General features: G+C 48.5%; 3 protein-coding genes and 1 pseudogene across 3 annotated transcripts; 1 reads left to right on the top strand and 3 right to left on the bottom strand.

Annotated features, from left to right (window-relative positions):
* Window positions 1–913: 913 nt before the first annotated feature.
* Window positions 914–2,503, bottom strand: LOC101759422 (probable E3 ubiquitin-protein ligase ARI8). The gene has a single exon (XM_004959601.1). It carries the CDS (start codon window positions 2,501–2,503, stop codon window positions 914–916), a length of 1,590 nt encoding a protein of 529 aa, XP_004959658.1.
* Window positions 2,504–4,556: 2,053 nt separating this feature from the next.
* On the bottom strand, window positions 4,557–6,016 carry LOC101771958. Its single transcript, XM_004957578.2, has 2 exons — window positions 5,385–6,016; window positions 4,557–5,299 (listed from the first exon to the last, which is right to left on the bottom strand). The coding sequence occupies exons 1-2, from the start codon at window positions 5,949–5,951 to the stop codon at window positions 4,709–4,711; spliced, it is 1,158 nt and encodes a 385-aa protein (XP_004957635.1). The 5' UTR covers window positions 5,952–6,016; the 3' UTR covers window positions 4,557–4,708.
* A 1,053-nt stretch (window positions 6,017–7,069) lies between these two features.
* On the top strand, window positions 7,070–12,933 carry LOC101771559 (mediator of RNA polymerase II transcription subunit 8). The gene is made up of 12 exons (XM_004957577.3): window positions 7,070–7,407; window positions 7,558–7,682; window positions 8,509–8,633; window positions 8,731–8,914; window positions 9,044–9,148; window positions 9,474–9,541; window positions 10,320–10,577; window positions 10,723–10,776; window positions 10,868–11,074; window positions 11,277–11,330; window positions 11,875–11,935; window positions 12,516–12,933. Exons 1-12 carry the CDS (start codon window positions 7,169–7,171, stop codon window positions 12,701–12,703), a joined length of 1,668 nt encoding a protein of 555 aa, XP_004957634.1. The 5' UTR covers window positions 7,070–7,168; the 3' UTR covers window positions 12,704–12,933.
* A 319-nt stretch (window positions 12,934–13,252) lies between these two features.
* Window positions 13,253–15,698, bottom strand: part of LOC111256403 — a 2,863-nt pseudogene continuing 417 nt past the window's right edge.

The following is a 15,698-nucleotide window of genomic DNA, read 5'->3' as shown; positions in this document are numbered from 1 at the left end:
CTATGTAGGATACATTCTTATTTATATATATTGACAGTAATGGAGGTTTTGTGTTATTTTTGCATGTGATTTACAGTGAAAAGCTACTTCTGCTCCTACTATATTGTACGTTGTCACTGGATTCCAATTGTTCTTCTTTTGAATGCACAAGACGTGCTTCTCTTGTTTGCGTTCACAAATTAGAATCAACTTCTGTTTTATTAGAATATTTTTTCTATTTAGTATTGTACATGCACCATGGTAGTGATTTTTTTCCATTATGTTTTTGTTGTATGTTGTAAAAGAATGTTAGTAATCATGCACTCTATGTTTTTATTAAACTAATTAACGTTGCCATATATACGTTTTATATTTCTTTTTCATAATAATTTTTGATTTAACTATACGGATGAACATATTGTTTTTCCTCTATATTCCTTTTGCCTTCATATAGATGTCAAAGCAATCCCCCCGCCCGTGTACTACCCTCCTCACCCGCTATCCCGAAAGGAGAAAAAATGTGAACCAAAATTACTTCTGGGCCAACTTCAAAGTATCGTTGCTACCTAGCTGATTAGTACGCACACACAAAAATTTAAACAAAGAAGCTAGATAGGGGAATACCAAGAAGCTAGAGAGGGGAATACGATTCGTACGCACGCACAAAAATCCAAAGAAGCTAGATAGGATAATACGGAAGCCAAAACACGTTCGCTGCTAGCTGATATGTATGCACGCGCGTCGCTAGCTGGTTCCAACTATCATTCGTTGGTAGCGAGTTGCAGCGAACGCTCGCCCACTGACGGTCCCGGCTTCAACAGGCCGATTTGACTTCGGGGCAAGAGAGATTTGCTTTGTACCGACAAGAAAAACGTGCACAAATTAACAAAGTAACAACGCGACACTTAACTCCCACGATTATGTCGCCACGCAGTCACGACACGACCTCGGCCATGCCAGACTCAAACCCCTCCACGAGTGTGCTAAAGTGGTTTCGCGTCACAAGATTGAGGTGGCAGAGCTTCTCCCTGAACTCCATGTACTTCCCGGCGGCGTACCCAGCGGGGATGGCGGCACCGTAATAGTATAGATCCTTCTTCAGAAGGTCCCTCTCCTCCTCGGCGCAGTGGTGCAGCCGCTCCAGCGACTTCTCGGCCTCGCCCTGGAGGTACTCGTAGAACTCGACGTTGTCGCGCGCCGGGTCCAGGTGGTACACGTGCGCGTACGTCCACCGCAGCACCCGCCGCGCCTCGACGATCCGCGCGTACGCCTCCAGGAGGAAGTCCAGTTCCGTCGGCGGCACGCCGATGGCGTCGCCGAGCTGGTACAGGCCGCCGCCGTCGGCCCGCAGGTTGTCCAGGTCCTCCTGCGCCTTCTTCATCGACGCGCCGTGCGCCGTAAAGCGCTCGTAGTAGTGCAGGAACCTCTCCAGCGACGCCCTGGCCTGCCGCTCCCGCGTCTTCTCCTCGGTGAACTCCGACTTGGCCGCTGCGTAGCGGTTGCAGTGGAAGAAGTTGCCGGAGTGGTCCGCCCACGAGCCGAGGCAGAGCCAGCAGAACTGGTGGTAGCAGGGGGCGCCGCACGTCATGTGGTTGCACCCCTGGTTCTTCTCGATCGCGCGCCGGCACTCGGGGCAGTGCTTCGTGTTGGCCAGCACCCAGCTGGAGGTCTCCCCGTCGGACCTGCACTTGTCCACCCACGCGCGCGTCGTCTCGCACGACGCCGGCCGGTGCGCGTCCTCGCCGCACCGGAAGCAGAAGACGTGCTTGCACTTGCACGTCACCTCGTACAGCCGGGAGCCGGACTCGGACCGGACGGCGAGGGTGCACCCGGGCCCGGGGCACCACCGGACGTACTTGCTCGTGCCCTCCTCCACGAACGACCGGACCACGAACATGGCGTACCGCGCCCGGTCCTCGCCGGCGGCCGCCGCGTCGACGAGCTCCCGCACGACGGGCACCGTGCAGCCCGGGCCCGGGCACCGCAGGAGCAGGCACCGCGCGCCATTGCCCACCGCCGCACGGATGTAGCCGCGCCAGCACTCGTGGCAGTAGTAGTGCGAGCACCCCGCCGACCTCATCTCGCCGGGGGCGTAGATGTCGAAGCATATGGCGCAGGTGAGCGGGAGGGAGTTGAGCGCCGTAGGGACGTCGCCGTCGAGCCCCCCCGCCGCCGCCAGGCCGACGGCGCCTCGGACGCGCCGCTCGTCGGCGAACCACTCGTTCTCCAGCCGCTCGGCATCCCACCGGCAGTGCCGCAGGAAGGCGGCGGCGAAGCCCCGCGGGACCGACAGCCGGTCGGAGATCTCCGCCGTGACCTCGTCCTGGCACCTGCGCACGTCGTCCTCGGTCACGAAATCGTAGTCCTTTTCGCACTCCTCGGGCTTTTCGTCGCCGTCATCTTCGACGCCGCCGTACTCGCTGTCGGTTTGGCAGACGTTGTCCTCGTCTGTGCTGTTGTAGTCCTCGTAGTCGTCGTCATCGGCGTCGCAACAGTAGTCGTCCTCCTTGCTCTTCCGTGCCATGGCGGCGCTGCGTGCCGGGAGTTCGTCCGGCTGGGAGGATCGATGGAAACAAATCTTGACGAGAGTTACGCCGAGTATTATAGGCGCGGGGATTTAGGATTTCTCTCCACCGATCGGACTCGTTTAGCGGATCGATCTCCTGTTCGCGTACTCCTACATGGTTACAAGGCGGTTCCGGCTTAGCTACCGAAGGGAATTCGGATCTGGGTGGAACTAGTCTTGAACTCCTTTCTCGTCGCAAGCCTGCTTACGCGCACGACACGTCATCGCTACCAAGGAAATTACTTGTCTGTTCGCCTAAACGGCCGTTTAGTCCGTTTAAACAATATTTAAACACTAAACAGAGGCCTCCCGTGAGCAACTCTAAGAGGCTGCTAATCTTACCCCAATATCCTTTTTTAGGAAAAAAAAACTCCAACAGTCCACCTAAAACTTCCCAAAAGATTGGTGACCCGAAAAAAACACGCTTCCTCCCGCATATTTTCGCGACGCAAGTCTTCCCCCAATCCGCTCGTGCGTGCCTCTCCCTCTGTCTTCCGCGGCTAGCGCTCCACCGTGGCTTCCGCGGCTTGCCGTGCCGCTGGCCGCGCATTTCCTGCGCCAACAACTCCGTCGCGGCCGTCGCCGGGCTCGACCTCTCCAAACTCTCCCTCGGCGACGGCTTCCCGGGCACGCTCTGCTCCTTGCGCTCCCTGGAGCACCTCGACCTCTCCGCGAACGAGTTCGTGGGCCCGCTACCAGCCTGCCTCACCGCGTTCCCGGTGCTCGCCCACCTCAACCTCGCCTGGAACAACTTCTCCAGTGAGATTCTGCCGGAGTGGGGTGTCGGATTTCGGTCACTCCTCGTGTTGAACCCGGTCCAGAACCTTCTCTCCGGCGAGTTCCCAGCGTTCTTGGCTAACCTCACCGGCCTCCAGGAGTTCAGCCTCGCCTACAACCTGTTCTCGCCATCGCCATTGCCGAAGAAGATTGGCGACCTCGCTGACCTCCACATGCTGTTCGTTGCCAACTGCTCCCTCAATGGTACCATCCCTGCTTCCATCAAAAAGTTAAAGAATCTTGTCAATTTGGACCTCTCAAGGAACAACATCCTCAGTGAGATTCCAAGAAGTATTGGGAATTTGAGTTCTCTGGACCAGATCGAACTCTTCGTGAACCAGCTCTCTAGGAGTATTCTGGTGGGGTTTGGAGGCCTCAAGTGGCTCCACTCACTGGACTTCTCCATGAACGGGCTCATTGGGGATATACCGGAGGACATGTTCGCGGCTCCAAGCCTTGCCAGGCAGGTGGAAACATAAGGATGGGTAGTAAAATCGATTCACAACGGATCAAGGAAGCTTCCAGTATGAGCGATTGAAACGAAACTCAATATGCCCGAGGAATTTGGCTGACGAGTATCAGGTGACGAGTATCAGGTGGCCAACGGGAGGTCCTTTGGCAGCATTGGATCCACGGACGGGGAAAACATGAAAGAATAGAGGAAGAAGAAGATCGGAAAGGGAGGCTGACACGCGGGTCCCGCAAGATAGACGAGGATGTTTTGATTTATTGGGGAATAGTTTTTAGCGTTCTGCTGTAGATTGATATGTTTTTCGGGGAAAAAAATTTAGCATAGCCCCCAATACATCGTTTTGGGGGAGAATTTTTTGAGAAATTATTGGAGTTGCTCTACCTAAACAGTGAATTAAACGGTTAGATCGTTTCAAACCCGTTTAAACCATTAAAAATCGTCTAAACAGAATCGAGTTAAATGTGGTTAGATGAGCTAAATGACCATTTAATTCATAATTTAGTCAATAGGAGAATTACAACTACCACAATCAACACTAAACTAATTAGCATCGTAAGTATATGAAGTGTTGTGGGATATAGATTTCTTCAAAAAAGATTATTTAGTAGAATACTTACATTTTACATTTGTAAATACGTAGACTTTCTAGCATATTTGACTTTTATATACATAAATATGTATATTTTAGTGTTATTGTACAAAACCGTTTAGGTTGTTTAATCCTGTTTAAACACCGTTTAAATGGCAACGCTAAACAAAAGGTGACCGACGTTAACGTTTAGGATAACATTAATACTTCCTCGTAAAATTCTGTAAATAAAAATACAACCATATGAAAAAAGAATAATACTAGAGTTACTGACATGCACTTTTATTGAGAAAGGCAAATTGCTCGGTAAGCAACACCCTAATCTCTATGGTTCGAACACCCGATTGGGATTCCGAACACAAGTGCACCGGCAGCCATTGTCATGAGCTCCGCCGTCGCCGTCGTGTGACCCCTTGCGCTGTCTCAGAGAAGCACTCCACATCATGTATCTGCCATCGCTGGGCTTCTTGCTTAGGAAGCAGCTGATCCCGGCAACGTGCAACGCCTGCATCTCCAGCTTCACCGCGCCATCCTTCCTCTGCAGAGACGCCTCGATCAGACCAATCATGGTGTCGCCGATGGCGCCATACCTCTCATTTGGATCCCTCGCTTGCATCAGGACCACATGGACCATGCAATCCTTGCCGACCGCCGCCTCGTCCCGCCTCCGGTCAGCGGTGGGTTCAGTAGCCGGTGAGGCCATCTGGATCTTCAGGCCTTCCAGGACCAGAGATTCCAGCTTGTCCATTGCCCTGACGACGAGAGCTTCCAAAAGGTCGTCCCCCGATCTCAGCCTCGCCGTCCGGCGCACGGGCTCGCCGGGGTTGTGCTGGCCTGTGATGTCCTTCAGCGGCATCATCTGGCTCAGGAACTTGCACAGGTCCTCAGCCCTCATCGCAGCCATCTTGTCAAGAACCTGGCGACGACGACGCAGTCGTCAGACCAAAACTGGGAAACAATGGATCACACGCAATTCACACAGGTGCATCGAGCTCACTCACCTCTGACGCGCTCGCCGCGTCCACGGGAACGACGGGCCGCGAGACCTGCACGGCCAGCCGCTCCCACGGCCGGCAGACCCGCCTGACCTCGCGCAAGTAGCTGCCGTCCTCCAGCCTCACAATCTCCTCGACGCCGACGGTCGCTTGGCCAGCGCCAACGCACCTGTTGGTGGCGGTAACCGTGGCCGTGGCCGCCCTGTTGCTCTCCTCCCTGGCCCTGGCGCCGTTCCTGACGCACTCGGTGACCGCGCTGGCGCCCTCCTCCGTGGCCTTGGCGCTGCCCCTGACGACGCACTCGGTGGCCGGCGCGAGCATCTCCTCCTGGCCCAGCCACACGCTCAGCCTCCTGATCTCCTCCTCCAGGAGCTGCAGCCTCTTCCAGTACCTCTCCGCGGCATCGGCGGCTCTGCCGCCGCCGTCCGCGTCGCTGCTGCGCGGCAGCGAGTCGCTTCCCCTCGGCACCGGCTGCGGCGGGCCGCGGCGGTGGCGGGAGAGGCAGGACATGAGGGCGGAGCAGCCGGTGGAGGCCACGGCCGGCGCGGGGGCCGTTGGCTTCTTGCGGGACATGGTGGGAGGTGGATCGCCGTCGATGGGCCGGTGGCAAACGGATTCTTGGTGCACTTGCAGGCGCTCTGCCACGAGCCTTTAGCTGCTTTCTTGTAGGTGCGGCGGTTCAGCGGCGGCCGGTGGAGTGGGAGCCGTTGAAGTTAGTTGCGATTCGTGCGGCCGCAGTTCGAATTCGAACTTGAACTCGGACGCCGTCGAACTTTGCGGCGGCAAGTGTACTTGGCGGAGCTTGAGACGCGGTGACGCCGGCCGTGGTGTGCGGTGATGGGGCGCAGCCGCGCATGCGCATCGGATCGTGCGGTACTGCCGATACGAGCTGCAATAACTTCGGGCTCAAGAGTAAGTCGCAGTGCTACTGCTAGGTGCTAGCTTGCACTACATATTGTGACTTGTGAGCACACTGCTGTGACGTTGCAATCTGAATTTATATCTACTGAACCTTTCGATCGTACTGACCAATGCTGAGTGTAAATGGTGCAATGACGTCTCGATGTTGAATTTCTTTCCTTGAATGGCAAATGCGAATCTGATCCATGTGCTATCAGAAGAGCTTGAAAAATCATCCAACGTTTCCTGCCTCCACATGCTTTTCTCAATAACTTCTCCAGTCGAGATTAAACGGATAACTACATTTTGAAAATGAGACTAGGTCATATACAATTATTTTATCGCACTTAAATAAGCGAGGTAGGTATATAAGCACTCGCAAGAAAAACAGAGAGCCACGTAGCAATACATTTTGTTACTCCCTCCATCCCAAATTATAAGTCGCTTTGACTTTTTTGGTACATCCACTTTGCTATGCATCTAGACATATTGTTATATCTATATACATAGCAAAGTGAATGTATCAAAAAAGTCAAAGTGACTTATAATTTGGGATGGAGGGAGTAGTATTTACCTATTAGGAGTATTTTTTTATGATTTATTTTTTGAATAGGAGGATTGTTAGGATTTCAGTTCACCTCAAATTTTAAAATCAGCAGTTTGAAGAATTTTGATTCTAAACTACTCCAATTTTAGGGGCAGCCCCACGGAGTGCAGGGTCCTGACTTGGCTGGTCCCGCATGTCAGTCTAATCCAGACACGGAAACTGGCGGTGCCGCCCTTTCACAGGCATCGATCCCCGAAGATCCCGACACCTTCCGATTCGAGGACGCGCCTCCCCCTTCCACTCCGCCGCACACCACCGCTCCTCCCAAGCAAGTGCTCCGGCGATGGACGCGGCGGCGGCGGCGCTAGGGGCAGCATCCGGCCCTGGCGCTCCGCCCCCGGGCGCGGCCGCAGGGGAGCAGCAGGCAGCTCCCCGGGTGGAGCGGCTCAGCGCGGGGGTCCAGCAGCAGCTGAACCTGGAGGGGATGCGCGCGCGCGCGGTGGGGCTCTACAAGGCCATCTCCCGCATCCTCGAGGACTTCGACGTCATCGCCCGCACAAATCCCGCCGCGTCCCCCAAGTGGTAACTCAGCGGCTCTGCCCCCTTCGCCTCGGCTTCAGATTGATGGCCGCAGGGATTCTAGGGTTTAGTTAGGATATCTCCGCTGGCGTGGTGTAACTTCGCGATTGCTGAATGGTATGGTGTGGCTTCCTCGGGTATGGTGAATTGCAGGCAGGACGTGCTCGGTCAGTTCTCGATGGTGAGCATGGAGCTCTTCAACATCGTGGAGGACATTAAGAATGTGTCCAAGGTGTTTGTCGTGTATCCCCGGAATGTCAATGCCGAGAATGCTCCAAGTATGCTGTTCTGAGATATCCGTTAATTTCCCCCTTTATGGATATGCATATCTGTGCTAATCTCTGTGTCAACTTTAGTTAGCTCATAATGGGATGATTTTTGTTAGAAATCATAATTAGTATGCAGTTTTCTCTAATATAGGAGAGTTTTCCATCCGTTGGGCTATGTTCTAGTTGAATCTCTGGGTTTACAGATGAAGTTATTAAATGGGGCTTCTTCAGTTCGGGGCTGGCAGTTTCAAGAGACACCTTAAGAGTCTAGTGTTCATTAGCTCTGTCTATAGGATTTTAGTTGGTTCAATTAAGACCTGAACAGAAACCTTTTGGGAGCAGTATAAATGGAAGTACATAATTTTGGGAAGAAATTATCTAATACGAAACCAACTGTTGAGTTCAAAGGAATCAATCCATCAAGCAAATGCTGTCTTATTTGAACAAATACCAAGTAGTCTTTTGGCTGTTCATGGCTCAGCATTGCCCAACACCTGATGAGATTAATATTCATCTATGTTTTGATATATTTGAAGGAAAAGAAATTATAAAATTTTCTTTTTATTGAAGTAAGGATGAACGAGGTCTAGAAGTATGGCCACTTGATCTAATATTGTTACATTTTGCTATGCCATTTCTTTGTTTTTTCTCACAAGTTGTATTTCGCATGAAAAGTCAATCTAAGAATTTAATGGAAATTGCTGGTTGCTTGAACTGGTCATGATGCCTTGCAATTTGGTGTTCCCATTTTGCATATTGTCAATACTCAGTTTGTACAGTTATTTCCTACTCGTGGTGCAGCATAATTCTTATTTGATCTGTATGAGTATTGCAGTACTACCTGTAATGCTGTCGTCAAAACTGTTGCCTGAGATGGAAGTTGAGGAAGCTACAAAAAGAGAACAATTATTGTCTGGAATAACAAATCTACCGGTTCCTACCCAGATTGAAAAGATAAAGGTGACCAATTCAGTATGAAGAACGAAAACTAGTCCTAGTACCTGATTGAATTATGGCTATCTAGTAAGTAGAATGGACTTATTATTATTCCTTTCAGGTTAGAATAGACATGATCGGGAGTGCATGTGAAACTGCTGAGAAAGTGATTGCTGACTGCCGTAAGAGCTATGGGCTAGGAACCCGTCAGGGTACAAATCTTGTTCCTACATTGGACAAAGCACAAGCTGCAAAGATACAGGAGCAGGAAAACCTACTTAGAGCAGCAGTAAATTACGGTGAAGGTGAAAGACATAATGTGTTTATCAGTGTTGATAAAAAATTACAATTAGGTTTCCAAAATAAATATTCTTTTTACTTTGATTCGTGTTACAACTACCGTACTTAGCCTGCTGATATTATTTGATTGTCAGGATTACGGGTACCTGGAGACCAGAGGCAGCCACAATCTCTTCCTAGCCATTTAGTTGAAGTACTTTCTTTTGGGGATGGGCAACAAAGTTTTGGTGATAATTCTGGTACGTAGATTTTGTTGTGTATCCAAATTGTCTTAATGATCCTCTCCCTATTTTGAGGTATAACATATATGGGTTGCCCCATTTTCACATGCTATCTAAGGGACTCCTATCGTGCTAGGATTTGTGTTTTTCCTCAATTACTAAATTCATAACCATCTGCATTGGAGATCTGTGCTGTAAAAGTTCCTCATATGTATAACTCTTTGCCATTTAATTGGTGATAGGTGCCATAAAATTTTCTCATATGCTTCACTCATTGACACTTGCATTGGTATTTCACAGAAAAGCTTCAATAGCAGCATCTAATTGCTATTTGTATTTGCAGGTGGCTATCCCAAAAATTCCTCAACATTCACACCTAGTGGTGTCAACACCCAAGGAAATCCGGTTCAGGTTTCTGTTCTATAATTATAACTGATTTGTCATTATGATATTAGAAGAGGTTCATTTTATTGCCCTTTTAGTTGAAAAACCTCTTCAAAAAGAGGCAGATTGAATTGTGTGATTCATTCTGTTTTACGTGACATCAATCATCTCCCCATGCTATTGTTAAGATAGTTTTATAGTTCATATGGAACAGCAATAACCAAACTCAGACAATTGTTTGATCTCTCTGTCTCAGTTTCAAATTTGTTTCCTTCATACTACAAAGGGTTCTAAATAACACGCAATAGCAGTGCTATACGTTTTATTTGGCTAAACGCTAAGCTAAGGCACTTCAGCCTGCTGTGCTAGCTACAGCCACTATAGCGCGGAATAGTGCTGCTAAATGGCATAGTGTGTAGCGGGAAACAGTTATGCTATCTTAGCTCCAAGTAGATGGGCCTTGTTCAAAGTGAGCTTTTCTAGGGGGACATTTCTTGTTGTTGCAATATATCTGAATCTCAAGATCTTTCTAATGAACTCGAAGAGGATTATATCCATTCTAAATCGAGTTTAGACTGTGCCGCTATCGGATTTTGTGACGGTCTTGTGAACATGATTCATTGTATTAGTGTTGGGTGTGACTTATCAGCAAACATTAGCATTTCATTTGTACTTATATTGTGAATTTTATTGTTTTATATATTTTTCACTATAAATGATAGCTCCCATGATAGCTTCGATAGCATTTTTTCCCTCTCCGTGAACCCACGAAAAATGTGATTTAAAACCTTGATACTACTTGCAGGCATCTGGAGGACAGTTACTTGGAAGACCTGCGCCATCACCTGGAGGCACAGGAACCCCTAATTTTGAGAATGTGTCTACTCCTCCAATGCCATATGCGAACTCTCCTAGGTCAGGCACCAATATGATGAATACCCCTTCACCCCAGCAGCATCTAACACCACAGCAACAGAGGCAGAAGCTGATACAAGCATCTCAACAGCAGCAACTGCACGCTCAACAGCAGTTGAGGCCATCAGCTGCTGGGATGCTAGCACAGGTAAATACATATTTACATTTGGAGCTTTGGACGTGCTTTAGTTTTATAGATTTTATTTAGTATGGGCTTTCCTTCTCGACTCTATTACATCCATTCTGTATGCGGGTCCATTTCATTTGCTTACTGAATCCACACTTTCCTGTAGAGCACACTTCCTCAGCTACAAGATTTACAGGGACAGGCTCAACAAAAACTACAGGCAATTCTATCACTGATAGCCTTTCTTTTCTGCTGAAATAATTCCCCCCCCCCCTGGAAACTTAAATTTCTGAAAAAAAAAACCTTTGTAGGTCCCTGGTCAACAGCAAATGCAGTACAACCAAGCCTTGTCACAACAGTTTCATAACAGGCAGATGCAGCCTGGACGTATGCAACCAGGCATGGCTCAGAGTCAATTGAACCAAGGAACTCAGCTACGAAGTCACTTGGGCCAGTTTGCTGGACCTGCAAATAGCGCAATGTTCACTGCTGCACAAGCATCATCAAACTCACAAATGGTTAGATATACTCTCCTGTTAATTTAGTGTGGAAAATAATCCCATTTGTTTTCCTTAATGGATATTTGGACTTTATTATAGCTATGCATTTACAAGCTCATGAATGAACTAGTAAAAAAATATTCTTTGTTCGGTCTATAGATTATTTTTGTACATGGTCCTATGGTTGGCTAATCATGCCTGGTTTGTTTTTGCATTTTAGATGGCAAATATGCCTGGAACAATGCAATCACAGTCGCTTATGCCACAAATGCAGGTCAGTGTCTTTATTTTATTTCACTATATCCAGGTTTCATCAGAAATAATATTCTGCAGCCATTTGAAGAAAATAATTTTCTGCATGTATGGTTTATTTGATCATTGCAATTACTGGGCAATGACAGTCAGTATTTCCCTTTAGGCCTTTACCCTTGTAAATCTTCAAGAAAGAGGACCTTCTTATGGCATTGCACATAAGAGTTTGTTGTAGGGTCTGATTATAAGGCCTATTATTTGCATAGGTTGCATGATTCATATTATCAAAAACGCCAAAAGCCCAAGCAAGTGCAGCACACGCCTCGATAGTTGATGAACTAGGGCAGTAGTTTAAGTGCTCATTTGGGCAACTGGCTTCTCTTACCATTTTATGCTGTCCTCTTATACTAACTGTATCTTGTCCATCATGGACATGATTTCGTGATTAGTGAAGAGGCAGTTTTATATAAAGATCGCAGCCTCTTTTTTTGCTGTCTTGTTTCTGGAACCTCTACCATTCTTCACACATACTCTGTAACTTGTATTTATTGATGATTGTTGATCAGTACGGTATGGCTGGTGGGCATCCACAAAGGAGTCATCCATCCCAGATGCTGACCGACCAAAGTATGTACTATTTCCTTCCTCTCTTAAGCTTCTGTAAGTTATCATTGTCAAGTGGATAAAAATGTTAATGAGTCATGAACTCGGGGCATAGCATATACACTATCAACTGTTTTTGGTAGCATTGCTGGTGTATTTGGTAGAAAACTGGCCTTAAAGTTAGAAAACACGTGTCCGCGACTGATGGTGGAGGCAAGTCCTTTGAATCAGATGAATCCAGATCCTGATCTGATCACAAATCACAATTCAAAAGGATAAAATGTATTGGAATTTACTGTAAGGCAAAGGTAGGATGTCACTACAAAAACATCAAGAATAGAGTGCCAAGGAAAAGTCGGAGCACAATTGTCCTCTTTAAGTTTTTTTAAGCATCTTGTCCAGATCTAATTAGCTGCTTTGGCTCCATAGTGTTGGAAGCATTGCCAAATGATCAGTTTTAAAGCTTTACTTTAAGTGCCCTTGATTTTGAATTGTCATTGTGGCACACACACTTTGGATTGTCTAGTTTGCTTTGTTGATGAAATAACCGTCTCAAGTTTCTACTTTTTTTCTTAGCAATTCTCTGCACTATTTTCTGCTGCAGTGTTTGGTATGGGAGCCACAAATAGCAACATGATGGGAATGCAGCAGCAGCAGCAGCAGCAGCAGCAGCAAGGGGTGTACGGGAATATGCAGGCAGGTGCTCAGAACATGCAACAGGGCATGGTGGGCCTCCAGAACCAGGGGCAGAATCCCAACTTCCCTCAGCAGAGACAACAGAACCAGCAATAGTCAAACAGCTAACGTCAATTTGTAGAACATGTGAACAAATGTTTTTCATCACAAGATAGAGCAAGAGCTACCATTGTATCACCAAGGCGTTGATAGTTTGCTTATCCGTGTTAGTTGCCAATGTTGCTGGACAAGTGGATAGCCATGTTCTTGTTGTAAATCGATATAGATGTATAAACATTTGTGGATAACCACCTTGTGTGTGTTTCAGATATCTGTCTGCCACGGGTAAGGCATACGGGATCCTGTTATCGAACTGCATAAGGATAAGGAAGGCACAGGCACGGGGTTATTTATAAATTACGACGCAGTTTTCAGACTGGTGATCTTCCAAGCAAACCCTACAGGTATCTTCTCCAGGAAAATCCAGCAACATTACATGGGCTTTATTCTGCAGGTATCGGTAGACCATGGAGTCTGATGATCCTCTGCATGCAAAGGATCTCCAACCTGGTGGCTCCAGGACGTTGCGTGTTAAGCTACAGCACATATACTCTTTGTAAAATGAAAGAGAAACAATGCTGCAAATTGGTCATCAGTCGATCAACCATTCAGATAGTACATTGCATAGATCGAAAGCATTTAATAGTAACAGTGAGCAAGCAGCATTACATGGGCTTTATTCTGACGAGAAGCAAGATCACTGGGAAAGAAGCAAAACAAAAACATGAAATTTCCATGGTATTTAAAACGACACACAAATCTTCCACGTGAAATCAATTGGAGTTGCATCACCTGTCAAACCATGTCGTCTTCGGTGGCCATGCGGATCTCCGAAGACGACGGAGCTGCGGCGGCGGCAGTGCGGACCTCGGAAGCAGACGATCCGGCGCCGGTGCGGACTTGAGAAGTCAGTGGAGTGGCGTCGGTGCGGACCTCAGCGCTCGAAGCAGCGGCGCCATTGGGGAGCCCGGAACCGGAAGTCGATGGAGCGGCGCCGGTGTTTGCTCCGTCGATTGGAAACTCCGTCCTCTGCAGCCTCTCCGCCAAGGTCTCCATCCCCATGTACGACATCAGGAGCCAAACATAGGTGAGCAGCCCGCCGCAGCCCGCAGGTGCCCAAAGCTTTGGCGCGGAGGTATCCTCTGCACCTTCCGGCGGAGAAGCAAAGCATCTCCATCCAGACGCCTTCGATCACCTCCCACATCTTGTCCTCATCACCCAGAGCCAACAACCCTTGAGCAAGAGACCAAGCGTCGTGGACGAAACCTTCCCTTTGGGAACCTTCTGCTGGCTGTTGTAGCTGATGGTCTATTCTTCTTCTTCTTCCTTTTTTGAGATCGCTGATGGTCTATTCTTTGGGCAAGTGCTGTCTCCTCCACAGGTAGATTTAGATTGCCGTCGTCATCGAGGATGCCCTTGAGTTCGTTGTAGGCTGTTGTGAAGAGATTCCGCCTGGAGCCAGGCAATAGCATCTCCGGATTGACGAACAATAGGTACATCATATAGTTGGACATCTGTCTGCACTGGACGGCTTTGCAGCAAGTGAATTCTCCACACTGAGAGCTAGTCCGAGGACTTGGAAGGGATTTCTTTAGAGCAGTAGCCGCCTCCAGTAATGTCGACCATATCGATTTGTCCTTAGAAAAAGCACATCTGTGCCGTGGAAACTCGCCAGAGTAGAAGCAGAAATCCGTGGCGATGTGCCACAGGAGAACGCTCTCATCGAATGGCCGGTCTAGGCTCCGGCTAAGGTTAAGGTGGTGGCTGCATCTGTTCCGCTCAAGAGCCCACTGCCCCTTGTGATCGTTGAACATCCTGTAACTAGCAGCGTCCGTCATGTAATCCATCCAGCCTCTTTGCAGATATTGAAGAACCAACCCAACGATTCTGTGAGACGAGGAGCACGACTTCATGCACCAATGCTGGTCAAGATAGTCCTTGCACCCAAATAAACTCACAATGCGCATCTTCTTGGCGTGCCTCTTGTTGCAGACGAAGAATCCCATGAGACTGTATTGTGACACCATGCCATCTAGAAGCTGCGTCGAGATTCTGGTGGAATTAACAAGTTGCATGTTTTCAGCAATTGAATATATACACCTCCAGCACAGCAGTACAACAGAACAATGCATACGTAATCTTCACATCAGCGTCACTATAATCTTCTCTGTGGCTATTGTGGAAGAGGCCGATGGCTGCCCAGTCGATGGTAGCACCACACAGCAATTCCGTACGCATAGAAAACAAAATCTTTTCCAGCTATCATTGAAGTCAACCACCGTGGGACTACTAGACCTTTCTTGTTCTTCATGAATCAGATAGGAGGCCATCTTTTGTTTCGTGCGGAGGGATTTCTCTACCCAGAAAGATTTTAGAATAATGAGCCGATCAGGATATGGAGATGCAAGGTCCACGAATAGCTTAGAGGACAGGCCTTGCACCACGTTGTGTGCCTTTTGGTCGCCGCATTGAGAATGAGTTTGATCGTTACCATGGATTTATCTCGCCTTCCCTTTTTCCTTGAGGATTATCAATGTTGCGGACAAAAGCCTTTGCTTCTTGCACGAAATCTTCAAGCGAATTGACCGTGCCTTCTACGTCTGCTGTCCTTCGAGCTGGTTCAGATGAGCTGCCTAGGCTATTAATGCTAGCGCTCTTGAGAGCCCATGGCTTCTCCAAGCATTTGAGAACCCCAGGGACGAACAACAAAATTGACGCCTGCAACAATTTCTTGTCGCCATCTGGCCATGATTTACCGAACACTTACGCGCCACGTAAGCAAAACCACTTGAGAAACCAGGTTGACATAGTCAAGGGGGTAATTTATCCGGTTTTTGTAGTTGGAGGTGTATGATTTCTGGTTTACGACTTCGGCGGTGTTTTTCAGACTCGATGACTTCAGTGGGGGGGGGGGGGGGGGGGGGGGGGGGTGAAACCTTGACTTTCACTGGCTCTTCCCCCAATCAACGATAAAAATGTCAGGTTTTGATTTATTCGCTTAGCTCGTTATCGTCTCGGAGCATCCAAAAAACTCACAAGGATAATAGCTACC

This window comes from Setaria italica, chromosome II (genome assembly GCF_000263155.2).
Source record: "Setaria italica strain Yugu1 chromosome II, Setaria_italica_v2.0, whole genome shotgun sequence".
Taxonomy (NCBI): Eukaryota; Viridiplantae; Streptophyta; class Magnoliopsida; order Poales; family Poaceae; genus Setaria; species Setaria italica.
This window is presented reverse-complemented; position numbering and strand designations above follow the sequence as displayed.

Bases quoted from the DNA above. Each gene is read 5' to 3' on its own strand.
- LOC101759422 (XM_004959601.1), bottom strand. From the start codon at position 2,503: ATGGCACGGAAGAGCAAGGAGGACGACTACTGTTGCGACGCCGATGAC.
- LOC101771958 (XM_004957578.2), bottom strand. From the start codon at position 5,951: ATGTCCCGCAAGAAGCCAACGGCCCCCGCGCCGGCCGTGGCCTCCACC. The intron at 5,300-5,384 runs GTGAGTGAGCTC...CGTCGTCGCCAG, and splicing joins ACGCGGCGAGCGCGTCAGAG to GTTCTTGACAAGATGGCTGC.
- LOC101771559 (XM_004957577.3), top strand. From the start codon at position 7,169: ATGGACGCGGCGGCGGCGGCGCTAGGGGCAGCATCCGGCCCTGGCGCT. The intron at 10,578-10,722 runs GTAAATACATAT...ACTTTCCTGTAG, and splicing joins CTGCTGGGATGCTAGCACAG to AGCACACTTCCTCAGCTACA. The intron at 11,936-12,515 runs GTATGTACTATT...TTTCTGCTGCAG, and splicing joins CCAGATGCTGACCGACCAAA to TGTTTGGTATGGGAGCCACA.